The sequence below is a fragment of the Convolutriloba macropyga genome, chromosome 11, assembly GCF_964194025.1.
Source record: "Convolutriloba macropyga chromosome 11, txConMacr16.3, whole genome shotgun sequence".
Lineage (NCBI taxonomy): Eukaryota > Metazoa > Xenacoelomorpha > Acoela > Convolutidae > Convolutriloba > Convolutriloba macropyga.
Window position 1 is genome coordinate 692,728 of NC_134478.1, and position 26,746 is coordinate 719,473.

Genomic DNA, 26,746 nt, shown 5'->3' on the forward strand with positions numbered 1-26,746 from the left:
AAGTTTGCAGATGTATTCTTTAAACTGATGAATAATGCCTTCTATGAAAAAACAATAGAAAATGTATACAATAGACAAGATGTAGAGTCAGTTAATGAAGTGGATAGATATATTAAATTAGTAGAAAATATTAGTTTTAAATATTTTGTAGAGTTTGATGATGATCTAGTGGTTGCACATAAAACAAGAGGTATTGCTAAGTTAGATAAGTTTAATTATATTGGTTTTGTTATATTAGAGAAAGCTAAACTATTTATGTATAAAGCTATATATGATTATTTTGAGAAAGAGTTAGATTGTAGTTATCATTATACAGATACTGATAGTTTATTTATAAACATAAATGTTCCTTCAGATAGTAATAGAGAAACTGAAATGAATAAGATAAAAGATATTTTACATAATAATGAGTTAGGTAAGATGAAAGATGAAATACCTAATGATACTATTATAGAAGCTTGTTTCCTTAAATCTAAAGCATATTGTTTTAATACAGTTAATGGAGAAGACGAAAAGAAGTTAAAAGGAATAACAAAAGCTACTATTAGAAACCAAATTAGTTTGAAAGATTAGCAAAAGGCATCATTTAGAAATTAAGGAACAGTATAAGATAGCTATAGATCCATTTGATGATAAGGGCATTACAGATAGTAATGCTGAATTTAGGTTCTATCAGTGAAAAAAACACTTCTCACTGTGTTTCCACCGGTCTTAGTGTTTTTGACTGTTTACTCGTCACAGTGTGTCCCATATACAGTCTCACAGCAGGAATCATCTTTTTTAAGAACTGTGAATTTGGTTTTTTTTATCTCACTTAGTTTTATAGTATTTCATTAAATCGGGGGACGTTTACTGGAGTCAGTGAGGAAGGAACCCCAAACCTTCCGTTTGCTAAAGCAACTTAACTAGACTCGATGATTTAACCACTACGCTAAGTGAGACAAGAAATGATATATTTTAAATATAAAAGAAGTGAATATAGAGTAGTGGATATATAAAGGGAATTAGAGTAATGTGTATATGGGTACCGTATCGCGGCTCTATGCTGCGGAGGTACCCACATACACATTACCTAACTGCATAATAAACGCCTCATACGGGACGCAACTCGGAAGCCTCCCGCTTGGTTTCCATAAAAAGCTTTGTAAAAATCTAATAAATTGATCAACACCACAGTAAAACAAATCTAAATAAATTTTGAAACTTTTCACTGATGAGCAAACAAAACTTTCGTATCAAATAAAGTACACTAGAGATATAAAAAATGTTTTTTTTTCTAGCGGTTTTGTGCAATTCCCTTTTGATTGAATATCACAAAAAGTCACATTTCACACATTTAATACAACGGTGGGAGACAGAAAAAACAATTTAAACCAAATATATCTTATATATTCTAAGACTAAAAATTAGTTTGCAGTTCAAACTTTTGACTTAAAGCCTCTTAGCGCTTTTATGTTTCGTTTTTTTTTACAGAATGTCCCCCCTACCAGACCAGGGATCAAGTGGGAACCTGCTATTGGCGATTTTAGCGGTTGGGCCTTCAATATTTCCCTCTATTTCTTTCTCATGTAGAAAAGAGGACAATTTCTAAAGAGGACAATCTCTATTTCAAAAAAGGACAAGAAATTTACGTAAAACAAAGTGATCTGAAGTCGAGACAAATTTTTTGCCAATATAAGAGATGTCCACTGGCATCTATTTTTGCGTTATTTATTTGATAATGAAATAGAATAATCTAATTTGGCACTGATCCGATTTGCCCTCACAGTGTACTTTAAGTTCGCAATAGATTCTTTGTTGTTTTCTTTGGACGAGGCAAAACAAACAGCAATAGGAAATGTTCAAAATTATTATCAAGACTTGTCAATATTTTGTTGAGAGCTATCAAGAATTTTTCGTTGTTTATCTTGATAATATTTTTCCAAGAACTTAGCAAGATCCACTTTGAGATGTTGTTTTTTCACGTTCTTGGCAACTTTTGCAGGCAGGAGATGTGAAGGTCATGCATAGTTTTTCAAAGTGTATCTCGCTTCGATTGAATGGGAACTTGGTCCGTTTATAGTTAGACCCACAAAGTATATGCTTTGGTATACCTGCTACATGCGACTCACACTTTCGAACTTTCCACTGCTCTTTTCTGTTGTTTGGTTACATAACTTATCTAATTAGTTGCTCTCAAAGGAAATTTGCAGCAATTTTGTTAGTCCTGCCACCTAATTCATTGCTCTCAGTCGAAGTTTTTTGCAATAATATTATTCCTGCTGGTCTTTTATAAAATGTTTGTCTCATTGGTTTCTTTTTCTGAGTACCCATTAAAATTTCGATTGTCATCACTCGCTTATAACAACATTCCTATTATTTGTACTCAAAATACAAAATGAACGAAACAAAAAAATTTGAAAAGAATTTTATCATGGTAAGTGTTAAACCTGCAAACGTAAGCAGATGATTTGCATCAGCTAGGGGCTTTAATCAACTGATGATAAATCGCAGTCACACTTAAAAAATATTGATTTCTTCAGTTTTTTTTAATATGACAAACTGATCATTATTTTGCGTTGTATTAATGATTCAAAAAAATTCGAGAAAGACAGAAACGGGCCGAAAAAACGCAATTGAATTTATTTCAAAACTTGAAACAAATCATAACGATGTCAACTGTCCGAAATCCTATCGTTCTAATCCCAGCTTTTGAAACTTGAACAGATGTTAAACTCATTTTTAGGAACAATACCAGCTATTTGAAGGCCAACGCTTCCTACGATTAAAACAGACAAAAACTGACATTTCATAAGTTTAAAAGTTGACAGAAAACGTTTAATTTTACGTTTAATATTGAAAAAATCGAAGCTTCTCAATATACATCATAACCGACGTGTTTACGTTTAAAATCCAAGGACAAACGATCAAACCGATGAAAAAAAACCGACGTAAGGATTTTGATGGGATTTTGCTAGACAAAACCGAAGAAAAGCAATTATTTTTTTTTATCTTTCCGAAACGCAATATCTCAACTCGTGTTTTTGTAGCTTTCATGATATCCACAGACTGTAAATTTCGTTAGCCATTGTTTTCCTAAGCTATTCAACACAAAACTGAGATTGCGATTTTTGACTGAACCGATTAGTTACATGGAAGCAAATTTGTGTGTGCGCAGGGTAAAAATTAACATAACCATACTAAGGCAGGAGGAGTAATTGCTCTCATATTACTTCTGGCAGGTGTAAAAACACAAAATTGGTATATTGTGATATTCAGTACTGGTTTATTCTTTAAGATTGCTCCAGGTTGTCCATTTCTATGCGCTGATGGTACCTTAGTGTCTAGCTGATAAATGTAAGAGTTATTTTTACCTTGACATAAACGAGATCTCTACCCTCTGATCTGTTTCTGAGGTCAAATATATTGAGAATATATTCTGATGGTGGCACTCCATATTCTCTCCCAAACCTTCTGTACGCATCCACTTGGAATTCACAGCAACCCCCTAAAATAAATCAAATAAAGCCTAACAAACCGATAAAGATTTGTTCTAGCGTATAGATTAAACATGATGATAGTGAAATAAAAATGGAGTTTCCAGTTTCTTTTCCCTGGTTTGAGGTGTAAACGCGTGTCAGTAAGAAATTTTATAAAAAAAAAGCGTTGAATATGGTGAAATTTTGTTTAGAAAATGTGCTGTATGAGCTGATGGATAATTTCCAGGTGTTGAAAGAGCTGAAATAAATAACTTTCAGCACTTGTCAACGCATTTCTTACAGAAAATCAACAGCTTTTGCAGCACATCTTGCAAATATTTTCAGCACTTCCAAATTTCCCGAAATCAGCACTCAGTACATTCCTTTCATAATTGAAACAATTAATACACAAACTCGCCCGCACTTTTTTCAGCAGATTTTTAAGATAAAATGAACACATTCACCGCATTTCGTATACAATTATTGTGCACTTTTCAAAAACTCAACACTTTCTCAAAACACACATGTCTTATATAAATTTAGCACTTTGTAAATGGGTGTATTCACCTCTTTGCGTACATCTTGTCATTATTATTAATATTATATTATCAATAATAACAATATTATTTTTTTGTATCGCTTTTACTGTTTTTGCTAAAATAAGCGATGGGTTGCTGGCGATAATTTGGATCTCGAAACGGATCCAAATTCGTGCAAGTCTTCCCGGGTCGAGGCCGAATGGTTGACTTGTAAGAACTTGTAAATTTCTGGTAGAAACTTACAAGGCGATGATGGATCGCCTTGCAAGTTTTTCTTCCAAAAACTTGCAAGTTCCTAAAAGTTAACCATTTGAATTGAGAGTTCCAACAAGTTAATCATTAGACATTAGACTTACAAGGCTCTTACAAGTTAGCCCTTTGACTTAAAAGGCTCTTGAATCTTAACCATTACACTCGTAGGGTTGCTACAAGTAAAACTTTTGATATATAAGTTCTTTGAATATAAGTTGTTACCAGATAACTTTTCTGCCTACAAAAGTTTTCATTGAAACTTTGTACTTTTTCGCTAGTTGTTTCCCTTCTCTTGTTTCCAAGACTTTTTGAAAATGGTTAGAGGCGCAGAAAGTTGAATTATAAAGAAATAATTGCTTTAAAACCTTTTAGATATGAATATTTTTGGAAACGGGATGCGCTGTTTGTAGTATCGCGTTTTTCGTTGTTTTGTAAAACACGTTGATTACTCGCCAACAACTTATTTATTTACAGATTACAAAAGTAGTGCCTTAGATTTGATTGCATATGTGTCTTTCCATTTGTTCTAATGTTCAATCTAGTGAAAGAAACAAAATTCAACTCAAGTGGTTTTAACCATGATTTTACATAGATGTGTGTCTAATCTACAAAAAGGTGAGTAGTAATATATAGCTGTATTGGGATAGGGGGGGGGGGGGGTTATCCTGCCATGAGGATAATAGGGTATAGAATGCATGTGGATAATATGGAGTGGTGTATCCCATGAGGATAATATGGAGTGGTATATCCCATGAGGATAACATGGAGTGGTATATCCCATGAGGATTATATGGAATGGTATATCCTATGAGGATAATATGGAATGTTAGATCCTGTGAGAATAATAGGTTATGATATATCCCATGATTATAATATGGAATGGGTTATTTTCTGAGGATAATATGAAATCGCATCGGAGCATATGGAATTGTCAATTTTATTAACGAGAGCCTATAAATTCTCGGCATAAATCAACTGATGAAATTTTCGTTTTTCGGAGATGTGATAGAACGAAATGGTTGCTACTATTGCTACAATAGATTTAAAAATAATACACGAAAATAATTTGTTTGTGAGGGAAGTTTATCCTGAGTACAGTGAGAGATATTTGTGCTTTTTAGCAACTTGTTTGCATTTGGATCCTATCATTGATCTTAACATTGCGCTCAAACTACGTCCATTTGGGGGCATAATTGGTATTGATAATTCATCACTGGACAAATATTTCAAGTCTTTCAACATTCTGAGTCTTTCAAAATTCTCGCTATTCTCCACGACGCTGCCGGTTTTGTTCATGAATTTAGCGAAAAAGGACCGGGTTACTCATACGTTTTACCTTGTCCAGTCACAAACGAGTATCTTGGTCACGTGACCGACCTTGTTTTTGTCTTTACGTGAAAACTTTTAAAGGACGATTGTTCAGTTTGTTGGAATGCTAAAATCACGAGCAGTTGTTTTCGACTTTGAAAGTTTTTGGAATAAATCTGGCTTCATAGTTAAAGAACTTGCTATTGCTACTGAGAACTTTATCGAAATAATTTCCTTTCTACCTCCCAATTCATACAGAACGCTCTCTTCAGGCGATCAAAAGTTTTCCCATGTTTCTAAGTTTTTGCACGGTCTTCTGTGGGAAACGGGAGAATATCCGTACTGCTATTTGCAACAAATCATAGACAGCTTTATTCTTTGATTTCCATTAGGGGTATTTTATGCCAAGGGCAAAGAGAAAACAAGTACTCTCAAGGAGCTACTTCAGAAAAACGTAATAAATTTAGAGACATTGTATTGTCCAAAAGTTGAACACTTGAAGTTGTATCGAGAAACTCCTATTTGCAACCTAAATGCACTGAGTTGCCCAAAAAGACAGAAGAGCAGGCATTGCGCGAGGAAGAAAGCCCTGTTGTTCTATCACTGGTTGATGAATGAATCGACGTCCAGAGAAGACAAATCCATCACTGCTTCAAGTGAGTTTATCTCCAAGATTGACAGTCTACAGTTCCATAGCGCCCGACAATCAATTGACTGTAACACTAGTCAACGAGGAAAGAATTGACTCTCTTGGATAAACAATTCTGAGAAAACAGCAGATTGTGTGTGACGGCGCTGAAATAGAAGCTTTAAAGAAATATCTTTCTCTCGTGGAGTACTTTCAATTGTACCATGTCTATGCAAGAGAAAATGCAAAGACTGAAACTAACCCCTTTACCTATGCCCAAGCGTGCAGTACCAATTCTGATGTCTCTGGACGATGAGAGTCTTCCCAAAGAAATCAAGCAGCGGGCGAAAGAGAACGATGTAGAGTCCATTGTTTTCAGAGATAAAGTAGACTCAATAAATGCAAACTATACAATCACTTACAGAAATGATGACAAAGACTCTGAATATGTGTTGTATGAAAAATATATTGCTGAATAATTTTGTAATAAATTTGCAATTCAATTTTCACAAATGAATTTTTAAAATGAGTCAATCGGAAGATCAGTTAGATTCGGGCGGAGGCATAACTGAATTGGTTTTTGACGCCGAGCACCAAGAAAGACAGTCTTAGATGTTTTGTAATTCGAGATTACCTCGATCAGAAGTGGTATATTTTACACAAATTTTTTAATTAATATTTCTCATAACTGTTCCTCTGATCAAATTAGTGTTTCTCAAACTTGATTGCGAAGAATCAACATGTTGGTTTTCTTTACTCTCGTGCACAGTTGGTTACGCTCTTCCGAATCCCAAGTTATGAAGAAAATAATTTCAACGTCTGACGGGTTGTTCATGGCTGTTTTCGGGCCATCTTGTTGCGGAAAAACTGAGCTGATTTTCAAAATGTTACTACATGGCACATTTTCCTCAGAGTTTCAAAAAATCATTTTTTATCAGCATGATCAGCCAAAATTTTAGCCATTAGAGAAGAAACAGAACATAGAATTCAAACAGTTTTCTGGTTTTGAATTCGTTTCAGAGTTAGAAAACTGTCTGCTTGTTTTTGACAATTCATGTGAAGAAATTTTCAACGACAAAGAGATTTCTAAATTAGCAACTGCGGGGCGACATAGAAACATTAGTGTAATATACTGGTCAACAACTAAATAACACACAATTTTTGAAGGAAAGTTATGAGCTAGCAATCAAGAAGCAATTTGGTCATTTGTTAATCGACTGAGGTCCAAAAACATCTGACGTCCTACGTTACTGTTCAAATATTGTTCCTCCAGGTCCATCAATTTTCTATCTTCCATCAGCTAAAGCTATAATCACAAACTTAGCTGACGAGAGAGAAAGAACTAAGTATGCTGCTGCAGATGCTAGATACATTGGATTCAAAAACAGAAAAATTAATCGAGACGGCTCCAAATAAGTTCATTAAATTCTTTTGCGAGTGCTTACTCAATATTGTCAATGGAAACGTTCCAGTTAATAAAACCAAATTAGAAGGTTACGAGAAATCATTCAAAACACTATTATCTAATCAAACAAGTTTGAAACTAAAGAGGAAACTTTTAGTCAAAGAAACAGAGTTGGTGAGAATTGTTGAATTTTCTTGCTATCGATACTTGACAAAAGAGTAATGCATACGGAAGAACTCATTTTAATTCCAAAACGATTGTTTATATCACATCAACCCGTATAAAAAAAATTTGGAAAACCCTAATTATTAACAGAAGGCAGCTCAGCTATCACTATTTCAAAGAAATCAGTCTGAAAAAGCACAAAAAGAAGAAACGCCTATTGAAACTATGAGCAGTGTTTACGAAAACAAAGAGGCTACTAAGGAAGAAATATCAGAACCAATCAGCGAAGACAGTGAGATAGAATCAATATTAAAGAAACGAAAAATTTCTCAGTTTGAGTCTATATATCTGAACTTGAACCAATGGAGAAAAATTAAAATTAAGCGATCTGAAATCTTACTTGAACACATTATGCAATCTGACGTCCTTTCCAATGGATGAAACGATGTAATTGAAATCAATAAAAACCACTGGGAGTTAAAGTTTCTACTTTTTTGTATAATTTACAGCAAACCACAAAAAAAATTGACATTAAAAAGTACTCAAAAATTTTGACTGCTCTGGGTTTATCACCACAGTTAGTTGCAAACACTTATGCCAAGCAAATCTTGGAAAACTCGTCGGAAAGTGATCAAGAATTGTACCCAAGCCGAGAAAAACCCCGCAGTAGTGGATCCAAATCAACCCCAACAAGAGATTACGGAGAAGCAAGTGACGAAACGACAGACAAAAAAGAGACCAGTCAAAAGAAATGGTCTTTCTTCTGAAGTAAAACGTTTGGAACAGCTTTATTTAAAAAGACCAGCTTCCCATGAAAGCAAAAAACGCTTACTTACTCAGAGCAAGCTGCCATTAGGCAAATTGCAGTCCTATTTGGAGACAAAACCGTCTTTCACAAAGTTCCGTTCAATTCGATTAAAATTTCCCAGGCTTAAAGTTTTTGTAAAAGACATAAATGAAATTTGGTCATTGGATTTGGCGCACGTTGACAAACTAGCGAAAAAAACCGTAACATAAAACCTCTCTTGGTAGCGGTTGACTGTCTATCAAGATATTTACGTGTGGAACCCTTGAAAAGAAAGTATCCGACGGAAACAGCTGAAGCATTCCAAAAAATGATCAGAAATAAGCAGCCTGAAAAAGTTTGGGTTGACGATGGTAAAGAGTTTCTTGGAGCTTTCAGACAATTTTGCAACAAAAGTGGAATTCATTTATACAGTACTTTCAGCGGAAAAAAAATCTGCATTTGCAGAGATGAATATTAGGTCACTGTTGCGAATGCAAAGTAAGCGTATATATATATAAACTAAGCAGCGTATGTTTGTAAGCGTGTAAGAGTATATAATTGAATTGAATAGCAAGCAATCAAGGCGGCATAGCGCAGACGGTAACGCACTGGACTCCGAATCGAAGGGTCGCTGGTTCGAGCCCCCGACTACGACCAAATTGGCAAAGCAAAATCAGTATTCTAATACATGTACCTTGAGCAACGAACTGTTAGAGAGCGGTTTTGGGCCGAACCAGCCCGATTTAGACTAAGATGACTTAGATATAAAATTATTAGAGTATCAAAACGCTTTGAATGGTTCAATTTTAAGGCCAATGCAAGGCCAAATTACGTCATACATGAACTGAATCGACCGATATTGGCTAGCAAAAGGCTAACAGGTAGTGTCTAGCCTTTTTGCCGCCAGTGTTTCTTTGAATAACTTTTGTTAACGTTGTTAAGTGAACTTCTTATGTGTCGTATGTTATGTACACAAGCTATAGTTGGCATAAAAAGCCGTTTCTTGAATCTTATTCGATTCGTAATTGTTGAATAAAGATTTCCCGTCTTCCGTTTTGTTACATTCGAGTTTATTGTCGGATACAAGGCTCGAATATTTGGTCCGCCGACCCGGACTCGAATATTTGGTCCACCACGTGAGAAAAAACCAGGACGAGAATTTTACGTTCTTACATCGACTTCTATCGGTCAGGGGCCGGCTCAACGTTGGTGATAGTGTTCTGTGGAGCACTGCTAGTGGTTAAGTGTCCAGTAGAGTGACTTTGGCAGTCAGAGGCCGGGTCAACGTTGGTGATAGTGTTCCGTGGAGCACTGCTAGTGGTTCAGTGTTGCGTAGTGTGAATTTGGCAGTCAGAGGCCGGGTCAACGTTGGTGATAGTGGTCCGTGGAGCACTGCTAGTGGTTCAGTGTCCCGTAGAGTGACTTTGGCAGTCAGAGGCCGGGTCAACGTTGGTGATAGTGTTCTGTGGAGCACTGCTAGTGGTTCAGTGTTGCGGAGTGTGACTTTGGCAGTCAGAGGCCGGGTCAACGTTGGTGATAGTGTTCCGTGGAGCACTGCTAGTGGTTCAGTGTCCCGTAGAGTGACTTTGGCAGTCAGAGGCCGGGTCAACATTGGTGATAGTGTTCTGTGGAGCACTGCTAGTGGTTCAGTGTCCCGTTGAGTGACTTTGATAGTCAGAGGCCGGGTCAACGTTGGTGATAGTGGTCCGTGGAGCATTGCTAGTTGGTCAGTGTCCTGTGGAGTGACTTTGACAGTCAGAGGCGTGGTCGGGTGACTTCATAGTGACGTGAGGAGCATAGAGCTCCAAAACTGTAAGCTCAACTGTTGGGACTACTTTAGTAGTTGATCAGACGCTGTCAGACTCTTAAACTTGGTGCTAATATTTTACACTGGCGGCACATACTTAGCCGAATAACTTTGAGTGCTCAATTAGCCGAATAACTTCGGGTGCTCAATTAACCGAATAACTTTGAGTGCTCAATTAGCCGAATAACTTCGGGTGCTCAGTTAGCTGAATAACTTTGAGTGCTCAATTAGCCGAATAACTTCGGGTGCTCAGTTAGCCGAATAACTTTGGGTGCTCAATTAGCCGAATAACTTCGGTTGCTCAATTAGCCGTTATCTTTCGCCTTTTGATGCAGAGCGTAGTTTGCACAAGTTGGCGAGCTCTTCGCCCCAAAAACGTGTCGTGTATACTCGTAAACTTCTATTCGCTGTTCTGGATTGTCTCTCCAGAGAAAGCGCAGACATCGGCTGTCAGCGCTTGGGACACCAATTTGAAGAAACATTGCTTCTATGTCGGCTGATAGCGCTATTTGTTGTTCTCGGAATCGAAAAATTATTCCGACCAGACTCTGTAGCAGGTCTGGTCCAGCGAGAAGTTTATCGTTGAGTGCCAGACCTTGTTACTAGGCTGCCGCATTGCACACTCTTCTGAATTTCTCTGGCTTATGGGGGTTGATGACGGGATGACGTGGCGAATACCATTGTAGTTCGTCTCTGGTTTCGTTCACTTCAGTTTGGTCGATTTTGCGAACGTAACCAGCTTTGATATCGGTGTCAATTGTTTCCTGATAGCGTTGTCGTAACGTATCAACTTTCTGTAGACGTTTTTCTAGGGACCTGAGTTGCCCCATTGCAGAGTAGAAGTTGTTCGGCAACTTCACTTCGTCCTCTCGCCACAGAAGTCCAACTTCGTATCTTTCACCCGTGAATCGCGTAGTTTGTTCTAACGTCTTGATTGCTCGTTGTTCGTCTTTTGAATGGCCAGTGACATCGCAGTTGGAGGCGTAGGACTCGATATCCCACCACTTACTCAACTGGCTTGCTAGTTTGTCTTCTGACACTGAGGTTGCTGTAGTAGCAAGAGTTGCTGCTCGCTTCGCTGGTAGGGGTCCATTTAAGGCCCATCCTATTTTCGATTTCACTGCCCACCGTGCAGCCATGTTGTCTGACCTCTTAAACTCTAATGGGTGAAGGATGTCATAGAAGTCTTGTCCAAGAATAACTTGAACTTCGTTTAGATTGTAGCTCTGATTCGGCAAGTTCTTCAAATGTGGGTAGCGGTCTTTCAATTCGTGAAGATCCACCATCTGGTCAACCAACTTCAGTTTCTCGTGCACATAGAACTGCACTGTTGTCAATGGCCGCGACTTCTCGTGTGTTGAAACAGCTATCGGCACTATTTCAGTCTTGACATTTTCAGATCCGTGGATTCCTGCTACTGACAAGGACGCTTTTCTACCTTGCAGTTGCAGGGTAGATATGATTGACTTGCCTACAAATGAGATTGAAGATCCTGTATCACACATCGCCAGCACGTTCAAGCTGTGGTTTCCCTTGACGAGCTTAATTCGCACTACAGGTAGTCCCCCTTGTGTGATGTTAGTCGCTAATGCCGTTGTAGCGTCTGAGACATTTGTTGTAGTCTCCTTCTTTGAGAAGTCACTGTGCAAGAGTTTGTTGTGTCGTCATCCACAGTTGGGCACACTGCAAGTTCTACTTCTGCAATCTCTTGACCGATGACCAGGTCTCAGACAATTGAAACACAGTCTGAGATTCTGAACTTGCTCTCGTCGTTCATTCAGTTTCATTGATTTGATTTCCTTTCTCACAATTCCAGATCGCGTGCTGTCCATCTTTGAAAGGACATTCCAAATTTTTTGGTTTTGTAGAATCTTCAGCAATTGATGCGAATGTACTTGTTTTTGGTTTTTCCCGACTTTGAAACTTGTAGCTTGTCTTAGCTAACAAGTCCTCATGTATAAAAGCTGTTGATTCTAACCAGTCTTTGAAGACTATCAAGTTTGCTGCCAGTAGTTGGTGATCCTGTAGTTAACGTAGCCACTGCTCTTTAAGCTTAAGTGAAAGTTTTCTGGTAGCTGAACTCAGGACTCCCTCCAATTCCAGGTCAGGTTGAATCCCAAGCCCGGTCAAAACGTTTACTGTGTTTTTGTGACTAAGTTTGCAAATCGAACCATGCTGCTGGAGACATCGTGTCTAGCTGGAGGATGACTGTATATCTTCTTCAGTTGAGCTTCGACTATGCCTCTCGGTCTGCCAAACCTTTTGCAGAGAACATCCCAGGCTTGGTAATATGACTGTGAGCTGAAGCCCAATCCAGATATTGCTGCTTTCGCTTGACCCGTGAGGCTGGTCTTCAGATACTGCATCTTTTCAGTATCACTTAGCTTCTTCTGATGAACAATTACATCGAAGCGATCACACCACTCAAGCCACTCTAGAGGATCTCTTGAAAACTCTGTTAACTTGAGTTTGGTAATCCTCGTGGGCCATCACTCGGAATTTGCTGATAAATAACTTGCGGGGTGGGTTAGCCCAACGTCGTTTGGTTACGACTCTCCAAGGATCTGTTGCGAGAGTTGTGTTTGGGACTTTGGCTTCTCTGCTTGTTTTGTGTTGTTGACGTTCCTTGCTGTTGAATCGTCGTCCTGGACAAATGCACGGGGTGATCTGTCACGCTAATTGATTTAGGGATTTCTGATCTCGTTAGAAAGCTTGGTTCCTGTCGTGGGGGTGACAAGACTCCTACACCCGGTTGGAAGAGCGTGGTAGTTTTCGGGTATGCACTGAACCGTTTGTCACTTCTGTCCTGTGTGACATTCTTAGGAGGTTCGACCACAACGCTTGGTAATAGTGGCCGGCTAGGACCGGACCGCTCGGCTACTGACTTGAGCCAGTCCTGCGATATTGCTGGCTTTCGTCTGGATCTGACACTTTCGAGGTCACCTGCTTCTGATCCAGATGCTCTTGAGCTTCCCTTAGTCCGCTCCAGTTTTAGAACTCTTTGTTCCTCGTCAGCCTCCGCCTTCTTTCTCTCATTTTCTAGCTCTCGCTCATGCTGCCGCAGGCGCAAGTCGTCTTCTTGTTGTTGCAGTTGTAAACGTAACTCTTGTTCTTGTTGTTGCTGTTGCAAGTTTAAGCATAATTCCTCTTGCCGTCGACGCAATTCTATTTCCTCACGTTCCTTCTCTAGCTGACTTTGACGCTCTCGCAGCCGTTGATCGGCTTCCCTTTTAGCTCTCATGTTTTCGAGCTCTAAGTGGTCAATCTCGCGCCTCCTTGATGAACGTGAGTTGGCAGTACTGGGTTCTTTTCTGCTTCGGTGTGTTTCAGAATGCCTAGAGGAGACTTCAACGTTCTCTTTGACATTTTCTGTTACCGCAATTCCTGTGTCAACTACAGTCTCGTTTGGGCCAGTATCACCGATGTGGGTGACACCAACGATGTTTGATTTCCATTCTCTGCGGTTTGCTGGTACTTTTTAAGTAGATCTGTATAGTAATTCCTGTTGTTACTGATCACCTTAAACCATCCAACTCGTACGCCAGGCTTCACAAGTTGAATAGCTTCTGCAGAGTTTATATCTAGGGTCGTCAGTAGCTCCTCCAATTTGTTACACAAAGATTGTTTGAGGGAGTCACTTAGATTTCCCTTTTAAAACTCTTCTTCCAGTTTGGACATTTCTATAAAATGACGTGAATTTTTGTTTTAGCTAGACAAGTCGGATCGCGTCTTTACAATTAATGAATGACTTCAATGCGACACTCTTCAAGTTTTTTCAGTTGTGGTACCTTCTCGACGAGCCATTGCAGTACGTTTTTCCTTTCGCCCAACTTTCGCTCAGTGTCGGCGTCGAAATTTTCCAAATATTTCGGCTTCAGTAATTGCCTCTGTTGCTGTCTGTCAGTTCATCATATGTCTCAAAGAAGCATCGATTTACTCTTTCAGCTGTCACTGTTTTATTCTGGGCTAGTTGTGCTTTTACATCAGCGTCATGCCGGTCAAACGTCTTCAGCAATTCGGTTTGCTCCTTTTCTAGCTTCTTGAGTTGGCCTGACATCTTGTAGTCAGTCGTTTTCCAATGTCTATCGGGGCTCTTTCCAGCCATCGTAAGGATTTTGTTCTGGTCCACCAAATTGAATCGATTCGTCTCTTTTTGTGTCTTTGTTGTCTGGATCACTGTTATCCAGATTACTGCTCTCCGGGTCACTGTTGTCCGGGTATCTGTTCGGGTTGTCGTTGTTGTCGGGGTCAGCGGACCAAATGTTACGGCTGCTCAAGAATCTCAGCGGAACCCAATCTTCACGGCCTGGTTCTCGAGTTTTACGCCGGCCTGGTTCTTCACTCTGTTGCAATCGACTAACACTCGCGTAATAACTATTAGTCGCTCAGTTGTAATAAAGGACTGTAACTTTAAATTTTTGCGATTGAAGTTAAGAAAATACTTAGTGATAATCCGTGTCCAATCTCGTGCTGAAGGTTGTAAGGCTTCAGCCCAAAGCTAGTACTGTTGCTAATATTGTGATAAGAAAGCTCAACTAACATATAACGCGCGAGATCTCAAGATCTAGCAAAACTTAGAATAAAGACTAAAGTTGATGAAGAATCAAATTATAATCAATCTGAGAGCCAACTGCTCTTGGTAGCAGTTTCTAATGGTTCGAAATACAATATAGTTGCACTATTCAAACAATTGAGTTAATGTAAATAATCCGCTAAATATCATTTATAACATCACTGTCACTGAACTCTGATTGGTTAATCGAGTAAAGTGATTTAAGTGAATGTTTACATAGTAAATGTCAAATTACCGCACTATTTGCTTTTGTGGACATAAGCACTGATGGTACGTAAAAAACACTAGATGCCTCAAATGTATGATAAATGACCTTTAATAAACACCTAAGGGATCATAGAATTAACAATTCAAGAAATTTAACAATAAATGAAAAATATCCAAAAATGCACTTTTTGCACCATATAAGTGCTAATAGCCACACTTGTAGGTATGATGCAATAACGTTCGTTGGGTCCATGGATAGCTTAGGGGTTACCCTAACCGTGTTCTTAAACCTTGGGTTGCTCAGGTTTTCCCTTCCCAAAATCGGGGGGGGGGTGGACAAATTTTCAGTCCCAATTTTTTTGAGTTTTGGCAAAAATTTTAAGTTTTTGAGTTTTGATTTCATTTTGGTTGGTCTGATGGCTCATGTTTCTGTTCTTTAGTGGCGCCAACAACAACTGTCCCCATAGCGTAACGTTTCGCTGAAGTTCTAATGAAAACAAGATTAAAAAAATCTACAAATTATCTTTTCTTTGAGGAATGTGGTCTTGATTACTCTGAAACTAATTTTTATGTTGCAATTTGGCAAAACTTTGAGTTTTGCTTACACATTTATTTATCTCTAGGCGCGTTGCATTCTGATTAACAAATGATTTCATTGGTTGCTATTGTAGCATTCGGGCGTTTTTTTACCTGGTTTTCGCACCAAATTTTTTTTACGGTTGTACTCGAACTTTTTCGAAACTTAAACGTGAAAATTGACTACTTTTCTTCTTTTATTTCTTTTGTTGCCTTTCCAATCATTTTCATTAGTTTAAAAATTTTGCTGCGACATATCTGATCTGCTTTTCCCCCCTTGATGTTCATTAATCCATATAATTTTCGCGCCCCTTCAAAACGTTAACTTTTTGAAATTTCGTTTTTTTTTGGATTTTTTAACTCATTTTTTCCAAAATTCTGTTGTTTACAATTGTACATATCGTTACTATTACTTACTATTGCTGTTGGCTGCAAAATAGATATGGCTTTCTGTAAGAGCGTTATTGAGAATTCTGAAAGTGTCAAATTGACGAGTATTTGCTTTTGGTTTTTGATTCAGAAATTATGACGATTTTTGAACAAAGATTGTTTTCCCTCAAATTTTGTTTTGGCGACTTTTAAAATCTACTCACGGGCAAAATATCTTTCTGATTTTCTCACTCAACCCTCTGTGCTTGCTCCAATTCGGCCGAAAATTTTTCAATGAAATTGGAATGTCATTCATTCTTCCTTTTTTTGAATTTCCGAGTGTGTGTCGCTAGGAGTTGTTATCCAATTTGCTAGGAGAGTCACTGTATAAATATCTATGGCAAACATGAATAATTGCAATCTGTGTTTTATCTCCTGAATATACCTAGGATAATATCTACTTTTGATTTTCTTTCCAGATTTTGCATTCTCAGTTTAAATTTCTAATTGAGTGCAGATGCTATATTTTTGTTTCTGCACTTATTTATAGTTTTTTAATTGTGAATTGAAAATCTGGTCGAATATGAGTGAGGTCAGTTTTGTCTTAAAGTAACGTACTGGTTACTTTTCAGATTGAGAAACAGTTTGAAAATGGGATAGATGTTGATTATTTAGATCTCACTTTTTTTGTTCTCTTTTTGTCAAAATAAGTTCCTCACTTGATAAATTGATACCTTTTTATTTGGATAACTTACTTTAGCGTTGACTTTATTAAAAAGATCTTACTGGTATGAAAACATTTTTTTTATAACGTGAGTTTTTTTTAAGAATCTATCAAAGTTTGAAAAACAAAATAGGAGCTTATTTTTTAAATGCAGTCTATCTGTGCTTAAATTATTGACAATGGAGACAATATTGTGGACCACAGAGGTCACATTATAATAGGAAATTGCACCTTTTTGCGAGGCTTCTTTTGTTTTTAAATAATCAATTATGCTTCAGAATGACGCGCATGCGTGAAGCACTCCTTTTGTTCAAATAAATTTTTAGTTCTATTGCCAAAAAACCAAATAAAGTTTTAATCCTTTTCTGATAGTCGTTTTTTGAAACGTAGGAAATTCTAAGTTTTTTTGAAAAAAATACCAATTAAGCCTTAATTCTGCGTACTGTAAAAATTCCAGGAAATTTGAGTGAGTCATAATCTGGATTTTGGCCTGAATGGGTCGGTTTGTATGATCAAATGACATTTCGGCCAGGTTGGGTCTTATCATAGCAATCTTGCTAGAAGAACGTTGTGTGGGTCCATTTTCGTACAAAAATTTTGGGTTCTCAACAATTTACGGTTATTCTGAACATCAGGTACACTTGTACTACAATTTTGGTTAATTGTCATCTGACCCTTTGGCGATTTCTGGTATTAATGGGAAAATCTTTTAATTATTTTCTATTCATAGTTCGTTTTTTGTAAATTCTTTGATTAGAATATGCCCTGTTTAAATTATTGTTGTGTTTCCGATTAATCATTTGCTAATCAAGAAACTTTTTCTGGTTTGAAACGAGAATGCAAACATACCGTTGATATATTCGTGAGGTTGATATGAGAAGAAATTGATATCTTGGTATGTGAACTCAATGAGACTTCTGAAAAAGGTATTTGTTTGACGTTCTTCGGTTATGAGCGTTTGTTTGCGTCGGTCTGTGCAAAGCTAGAGATTTTGTTGCTTTTGACACTAAAAATTAAAATTTTTTCCCTTATGTTAATCCCAGAACTTTATCAAAATAATTAGAGGCACAGAAAGTTGAATTTTAATGAAATTGTTGCTTCAGAAACTTCTCATTTCGAAATTTTTCCGAGTACGGTATACATGTTGTTTGTAGTATCTCGTTTTTGATTACTCACCAAAAACTCATCAATTTACATATTTCAAAAGTGCGTTAGAATTGACTGAAAATCTGTTCTTCCATTTGTTCTAATGCTTAATCTCGTGAATGAAACAAAACTCAACTCAACAAGTTCTAACCTTTTTTACATACACGTTTGTCCTTTTTAAAAGAATGTGCCAAAATTTAATCTACTGAAACAGCCTTACCGAGATTAACAAATTCAATTTATTTTTTCTACTGGTGCATAAATGTTAATGCCTAAATTGGTACGTCGGCACCACTGATTTCGTTAACTTTGGCATAATATGTGTATATTAAAGTTGTGCATGTTTTTATTTTATTTTGTATTGTCACTAAGTCCCAAAGTGCAAGGTCTCGTTAAGGTTCTAACGAGAACAAGATCTAAAAAATATACAAATATCTTTTTTTGAGGAATACGATATTGATTACTCTGAAACTATTTGTTTGAGTAAAAATTTTGCAAAGCTTTACAGATTTATTTGTAAAGATTTGTGTGCAGATTTATTTATCTCTAGGTTTGTTGCATTCTGAGTAATAAAAGATGTCATTGGTTGCTGTAGTAGCGTTTAGGAATTTTTTGCCTGGATTTCATAACAAAGTATTTTTTACGGTTGCACTAAGTTTTTTCAAAATTTAAACGTGAAAATTAAGTTTTCAATTTTTATGTTTTTATTGTTGCCTTTCCCATCATTTTCATTCTTTTACAGTTTTTGTTGGACGGAGATGAGACACTTTGAATCTTGTTTTTTTCTCCTTGATAGTTAATAATCCATATAAATGTGACGCCCCTCATTACGTTAACAGTTGGAAAAATTTTGTTTCTTTTCGGCTTTTTTTCAACTCTGTATTTAAAATTTTGTTGTACAATTGTACTTATCAATTACTGTTGGCTGGAGAAAATAAATATGGTTTTCTTTAAGAGCGCTAAAGAAATTTTTGAAACTGTTAATTTGACGACGATTTCTTTTTGATTTTTGATTCAAAAAAATAACAATTATTGAACAAAGGTTGTTTGCCCTCAAACTTTGTTTTGGCGAATTTTAAAATTAACTCACGAGCAAGATGTCTTCGCTGATTTTCTCACTCACACCTCTGTGCTTGCTCTAAAAAGCCCCAAAAATTTTCAATGAAATCGGATTTTCGATCTTTATTTCTTCCTCTTTTTTTTAGTTTTCGAGTGTGTGTCACTAGGAGTTGTTAACCAATTTGCTAGAACGGTCGCTAGGTTTCGAGGGCAAACATGACTAATTTCAATTCTTTTTTACCTCGTGGTTATATCTACTTAAATTCTTTTAGAGTTTGCATTCTCAGTTTAAATTTCTAATTGAATGGAGAGGCTTATTTTTTGTTTCTGTACTTACTTATAATTCTTAATTGCGAATTGAAAATCTAGTCGAAATTGAATGAAGCCAGTTTTTTCTTACAGTTACTTACTGGTTACTTTTCAGTTTGAGAATCAGTTAGAAAATGGGATAGATGCTGATTATTTGGATCTCATTTTTTGTTTTCTTTTCGTCAAAATAAGTTTTTCACTTGATGAATTGATACTTTTCTCTTTAGGATAAATTGCTTTAGTGTTGAATTCATTGAAAACAAAACCTCACTGGTATGATTTTTTTTGTATAGACGTGCGTCTGGGTTAAGAATCTATCAGAGTTTGAGTAACATAATATGAGTTTTTTTTAATGAAGTCTATCTTTGCCTAAATTATAGACAATGGAGCTAATATTGGATCACAGAGGTCACATTATATTATGGAATCGCACCTTAGCGAGCCTCCTTGTGTTTTTGATTAATCAATCATTGTTGAGAATGACGCGGATGCGTGAAGTGCTCCTTTTGTTTAAATAATATTTTTAGTTTCAGCGCCAAAAAACCAAATAAAATTTTTAATTGTTTTTCTGATAGTCGCTTTTTGATTCGTAATTCTTTTTTTCCTGAAAAATTTACTAATAAAGCCTTATTTCTGCGTACTTTGAAAAATCCCAGGAAATTTGAATGGTCAGAATCTGAATTTTGGCCTGAATGGGTTGGTTTGTATGATCATGTGACATTTCGGCCAGATTGGGTCTTATCATAGCGATCTTGTTAGAGGAACGTTGTCTCGGTCCATTTTTGAACAAAGATTTTGGTCAGTTTGAGTTCTCAACAACTTACGGTCATTTTGAACATCAGCCACACTTGTACTACAATTTTCGTTAATTTTCATCTGTCCGTTTGGCGATTTCTGTTATTTTTGGGAAAATCAATTGATTTTTTTCTATTCATTGTTCGGTTTTTTTTGTAAGTTCCTTGAATAGAATATGCCCTGTTTCAATTATTAATGAGTTTTCCATTAATCATTGCTCATCAAAAGTCTTCCGGCTTGAAAGGAGAGTGCGAACATACCGTTGATATATTCGTGAGGTTGAAATGAGAAGAAATTGATATCTTGGTATGTGAACTCAATGAGACTTCTGAAAAAGGTGAGATCGTTGTCCTTTCGTATCCGCAGTGTGTTGTTCAGTGTGGTCTTGTAGCCCAACATGCAAAAGTAGCGACTGAAAGAAACAATTGCATCACTTTTAGAATTATACGTCTTCAACCTTAATAAGTGCAGAACTAACGATCAGGTGATAGTCTTTTTTATACACCACTTCCACATTTTATTCTGTTTCTTTTTTGGTTAAAATCCTCTACCAATGAGCCTGCATTCGAAAAGAGCAGTACAACTCTTCCTTGTTTGTTTTCTGATTAATTTTTGTAAATAAAATGTTTGGGATCTGTTCCGTTGTTGCCCCCCCCCCCCCCAAATACTTTATGCACCCCCGGGTAAAAATCATGTGTCACTACATAGTAAATCGTTATGTAAAGATATGGATCGTGCGTCCGGAGGTTCAAAAAATATGCACCCACTTAGCTGGGGGGGGGGGGAGAAAACGATCCAATGTTTGTTTTTTTTTCTTTTTGAAGAGTTGGATCTACGCAGGCGCAACAACTGTGATAATTGACTGGCACTGGATTCGAACCTGCAACTGTCATTAGCAATCCTAAGGATCTAAACATTACACCAACTGTCTTAATCTCTCGAATTTGGAAATCTCTTGGTGTTGCATGTCTTCATGCAGTGTTCCATCTCAATTTAATGTTCAAAAACTAGAAGTACTGGTCAACATTATCTTGTGAAATATTTCCATTTAGTTGTTCTTTCTCAAACTTCTGCATTGTAAAAAAATGCACGCAGCTGTGATGCAAAAGAATTAAGATTTGTTAAAGACTAAAAAACAAATAGAAACAGTTGAAGTTTAATCAACTGAACCTGAATTGGTTGCATTGTATTCCGAGTGACTCAAAATAACTGGGTAAAACGAAGCTGATATGATGTTCCCTGTTTAGTACAAGACTGTATGAGCCCAGTACAATCAAAACACCTGAAATGAAGATCAATAGACAAAATACATTTCCATGAAAAGATCATTATTACTGAAGGCTAATACTGAGAGGCTCAACTGTGAGTGGTGTGATTATAGGTCTGCAAATCAGTTTTCAGAGGTCACCAAGTGTCCTCTGTAATAGGAAAGTCTTTTTGTGTTGTTCATTAGCTCTATAGAGCAAGTTAATGGTTTTTTTACCTAATGTGTTTCATACAGCTTGCGAACAACTCAAATGTTTTGTGGCAGTCAACTTTTATGAAGAGAAGAAGGCACACAGTTTTACAGGAGTTGGAGAGACACTGCTTCAGTGTGAGTGTTTTAGTGAATTTTCCTGCTGATGACAGGTTAAAATAGATAGTAAAATATAGATAAAATATTAAATTGTTAGGGGAGGTGATTAATTGGATCATATGATTTTTGACCGGTCTGTCTGTCTTTAATAATGAAATTCTTTTTGCTTTGGTGCGCATGATTTTTTGTTACAGTTTTGGGAAGTCAACTCCCGGAGGTTGGTGGCAGAGCAAATCAGCGCTGAAGCAGTCTAAAGACATTCTGTTTTTTAGGATGGCCAGTACTCTGTTAATGTCACTATTTACACAGGCCAGTCTGATTTTTGAATATTACGTGGTTTTAAGAGTTATAAAGTGCAAATTACACTCAAATTGCAGCCAAAATCAACAAGAGCTATAAACAGCTGTACTGCTGTATCTCTTTGTTTTAATTCAGACCCACAACAAAGTTTCTCAGATCTTGGCGAGATCTTGGTATGATATGCAGTGTCTTTGGAAAATATGGCGGCTACAATTCTGCTCGTGCTAAAATTTGCATAATAGGTGACTGCAGTGTGCCAGGTTATTTTCATGCGCAAAATTGACCTGAATATTATTTCATAAGTTATTCTGAATGAGGATTTCAACTGACCTCCAAAGAAAATGGTCAACTATCAAGTTTTATTAGTCGGAACAGAAACTAAATGTCCAATTAGAACGAAGAAAAATGCAACGAGAGCTACAACTGAGTGAAATTATGAGCAATCATGAGCAAACTAAAGTCCGATTACCAGTGAAAATATGATTTGAAAAAATCCAAAAAAAAAATCCTTCATATTATTAGAGTAACATCCGGAAACTTTCAACAATCCTTCCTTTGCTACCGATTGAAGGCACCCTACCATTATCTTATTAAGATGTACAATAATCCCAAAGTTTAGATAAACTTATATCGGTATAAGCCGGATGAATGACCTCAGTTTCTCTCTTGGCGCTACAAAAAGCAAAAGTGGAAAGCAGATTTCTAATCTAAAACAATCTCTTTTCGGCCGTGCTCTGTTCTGATTGGAGATTTTTGGCTGACTATTTTTTTTTTCAATCAAAGAAATTGGAATCATTGGACCATTTTTGGGAGCCTTTTGCTGCAAATAATTGAGGAAATCCAACTTTAGGAGAAAAATCTTTGTCAACTAATTATAGAGCTTGAGTGAACACCGCAGGTTTTTGAGGGTTAAAAAGTCTCAAATTATTTAATAATTGTGGCCAAACATTTAGCCAAGTTTCAAAGACTTTCTTTGATAACGGTTTCTCTATTATGGTTCCATCAAAAAGAATCCTGCATTTAATTGCTCCTCAGAATTTATTCTTAATATTTTTGTTTGAGCTGAATACTAGAGCGGCCTTAACTATTTTTGAATGTGTTATCGACAATTTCATCACTAAACCTCACTATTGCAAAAACTTTTGCGGCTTTTTTTTCTTAATGCAGGACAAATGTTCTTTCTCGAAAAAATTTGTAGATACTGGTTGATGCTGTGCAAAAAAGACAATCTACACAACAAGGAGGTTCGATATTATGCGGCTGCATGATCTTCCACTACTTCTCATCCTTAAACTTTAAAAACAAAAATATAAACAAAGTTTGTGGGTTAAAAGTAACAGGTTTTTAAAGAGGACAATAGTTTCAATTGAACATTAGGAAGTCAAAAGCAAGTAACACTCTTCAGCGAAATATCGATAAACTCTTCAATGAAAACAATAAATATAACGAGATGCAACGCTTTTTTGTGATGGGAAAACTCGAAATACCAGATTTTTTATAATCGGCAGCACAAATTCACACAAGACAGGAATTTTTGATCTGTTTTAGGTATGAAATTGTTTAAGAATTAGCAAATCATAATTGGGTGCTCATTATATTTCTTTTTAAACAGAAATTGTTTCTACAAAGAAATCATTTTGATTACCAGTGGGACCAGGGCGAAATGGAATGATTACCCAGGCTGAGTTCCCTGACCGAAAAGGCCTCGGATCAGACCTTCACGGACCAAAATTAACTCTGATCTATCTCAAGCTCTCGAATCAACATCTGATCAGGCTTAAGTGCGCTCAGACCGTCAATGATTATGCTTCTAGTCAGAGTATCATTTGTTCTTGAGGTCACCCAGACTAACGGGCACAGAATTCACAGGTGTGCGCTGAGCTTTTTGATCACGGGTCATTTTGGTCTGGGACATCAGCTTGGGTATTATTTCGCAATTTCCTTGTACAGAACTCTTGCAAAAATTAATTATTGTAAGATCTTGTGAGACAAATGTTTATCTTTGAAGATTCTGTCAAAAAGTCACGTAAAGTTATGTATCCTCTTGTAAAGTTCTATAAGATGTTACACGGTAATGATTCCAAGTTTTCTTGGGATGGCTTTGTAAATGAGATGGAAACTTACAGCTGCTGGCAAGAACTACAGTGAAATTGAATTGTGAAGATGTCATTTTGCTCAGTCAAAAGCTATATTCATTAAACCAAACCAGCTCACACAGCTGTTGTTCAAATATGTCATTCGCAAACATTTAGAACCCCAAACTATTCTTGGCCTTGACAAGTTCGATATTTCATCAAAACTGGATTTGTAAACAACAAACAATAATCAAACTTAAACCCAAGTGAGCTTTGATTTTAAATAGCATCCCTAGTTGAGAAATCTTCGGTTTTTAAACGTAAGAAATTGTCTGTATTGTCGGTTTTTTCTAGCCATAAACGACGAAAGCCCTTACGATTTTTTCGTCGGTATTGTCGTTTTTGTTCGGTATTTAATATAACAAAGGTTCGGTATTGTCGTTTTTTAACGTAAGAGAGATTCGGTATCGTTGAGAGAAACATTAAGAACTAGTAACTAAGAACATAACTAGTTTGGCCAACGAGCTAAAGAAAAATTTTCAGGAGTTTTGCACACTTTTCCAGAATTTTTCTTTGAAACGTAGGTTTGAAAATCCTGCAAAAAGAACGCTGTCGTAACGTTTGACTACATTATAAACAGAAATATCAATTTTCCCAATGGAAAAATCCGACAATTTCTTGGGTCCAAAACCGAACATACCAACGATTTCTTATGTTTAAATACCGAACATACCGAAGCTTTCTTACTTTCTAGACCGAACATACCGACAATTTCTTTCATTTGAAACCGATCATACCGAACAAACCGAACATGCCCACCATTTCTTACGTAGAAAACCGAACATACCGAACATTTCTTGCGTCGTTTTTGTTCGGTCTTCTCAACTAGGGCTAAAGCTTGTGTTTCAAGCTCTATAAGATATAGTTTGAATCAGAATGGGATTCCAATGATAGCCTTAGTGATAGGCGGATTCAATTCTTGCGAGATTCTTACAAGATGAATCAAAACTTGCAAGATCCTATGAATCTATTTGATCATACGTGACAAACAGCTGCGTTTGTTGTGTGTATTTACGCTCGCAGATCTCTTCCATATATTTCAATGACGGGCCAAATTAACAGAAATGAACGAAAACTTTTTCATTGGAAGTCTTGCTTGAAGTTGTGTTTCATTATTTAAAAGTCCCCACGTCTTACTAATAGCGGAATAAAAAGACAAGTTGCCGATTTAAAATGACGGATAACATAGCTCTTAAGAAGTTGGGTAGCTAAATAAGGTCTAAAACAATGACAAAACTAGCCATACCATGAAAAAAAACTTAGTGAACCCGATAGTGGGAAAAGAAGAATAGCCTTGAAAGCAGTTGTTTTTGATGCAATTAAAATTTAGAGAAGAGAGGAAAATATTTGAGATAAAAGTGTCAATGAATATTTATCCTGGGTTCCAGAAAGCAGCTCAAAATGCCCTAAATGAGTCATATAACCAACATCAGGGGTCAGTGAATCGAACCATGATACACCTTGATGAGACATATCATCTTTCACCATTTGAACTTGACATCTTTCAACATTAAACGTCTTTTAATTTCGTTACTTGAAACATCCTCCAAACACCGAAAATTAAACCGTCAAGGTTTCTAGCTAAATTTAGACAAATTATCAACAATATTCACATAATCGAAGAAAAATTAGAGCAAATTTTTAGTTAAATCTTGATGACATTTATCCTTTTTAATGACATATGTCTTGAAGTATTTACCAGATAATAGTAAATACGTGTACATTCCAAGCCATACTTAGTAAACACGTATACATCTTTTGCCATGCGTAAAAAAACACAGTTACAACCCATTCTATACGTAGTAATTAAACATCTGTACACACGACGTCCAATGTTGTAAACTCGTGTACACACCATGCCATACATAGTAAACACGCCTACCTCCCATGCCTTAGGTAGTGATTATGTACACACACAGGTGGTTGCAAAAACACTGCCTTACAATTGTATGGAATATATTATTGGCAGTATAAGCTCAGAATGAATTTTCATAATGATGTATTTTCATCAGAGTATTGTGCGGTTGCAAATTTACAAGCTAGCAGACTAAATTCAAAGAACCTTTATTTTCGTGTTCATTACTTTGAAAAGTATAAAATAAGACAAAATCACAGTACTGCCCGGGTTGAAGTTTCTTTGATTTCATACAAGGATCATATATGATTTCATACTGTCCATACTTGATTTCTTAGTACGATCCTTGTATGAAACCAAAGAAATCATATATGATCCTTGTATGATTACCAAGAAATCATATATGATCCTAGTACGAATACCAAGAATCATACATCTATTTTTTGAAAATCTTTAACCATTTATATTTTTTGTTTTTATTCGGTAGGGCATCACAGATATGATACCCCGGCATCACATTGTGATCCGGCCAAAAGATCCTAACGTACAATATCCATTGCATGTTGGGCACAAAATAAAAGAGTAAGTCCAAACAAATAACAAAAGTTTTGACATACTCTGAAGCCAGTTTATACATATAAATGCTCATTTATAAAAAACAATTAATCAGGAAAAAATGCTTATCCCGTCATATTCGTTTTCTGAATACGTTTAAACCACAAGGTTATTCTTTTAGCGCACACAAAGAATCATATGTGGATTGCAAATGCAAT

At 36.6% G+C, this 26,746-nt stretch overlaps 1 protein-coding gene across 1 annotated transcript in view; it reads right to left on the reverse strand.

Moving 5' to 3' along the window:
• The window catches only part of LOC142349307 (uncharacterized), a 39,852-nt gene extending 15,637 nt beyond the window's left edge, over positions 1 to 24,215 (reverse strand). Inside the window, exons 1-4 of the mRNA XM_075400778.1 lie at positions 24,108 to 24,215; positions 21,278 to 21,389; positions 20,368 to 20,519; positions 3,354 to 3,487 (exon numbers count right to left, since the gene is read on the reverse strand). Coding sequence (XP_075256893.1) covers positions 3,354 to 3,487; positions 20,368 to 20,519; positions 21,278 to 21,389; positions 24,108 to 24,153 — 444 coding nt within the window. The 5' untranslated portion in view covers positions 24,154 to 24,215. The remainder of the gene's footprint in view (positions 1 to 3,353; positions 3,488 to 20,367; positions 20,520 to 21,277; positions 21,390 to 24,107) is intronic.
• Positions 24,216 to 26,746: the final 2,531 nt, after the last annotated feature.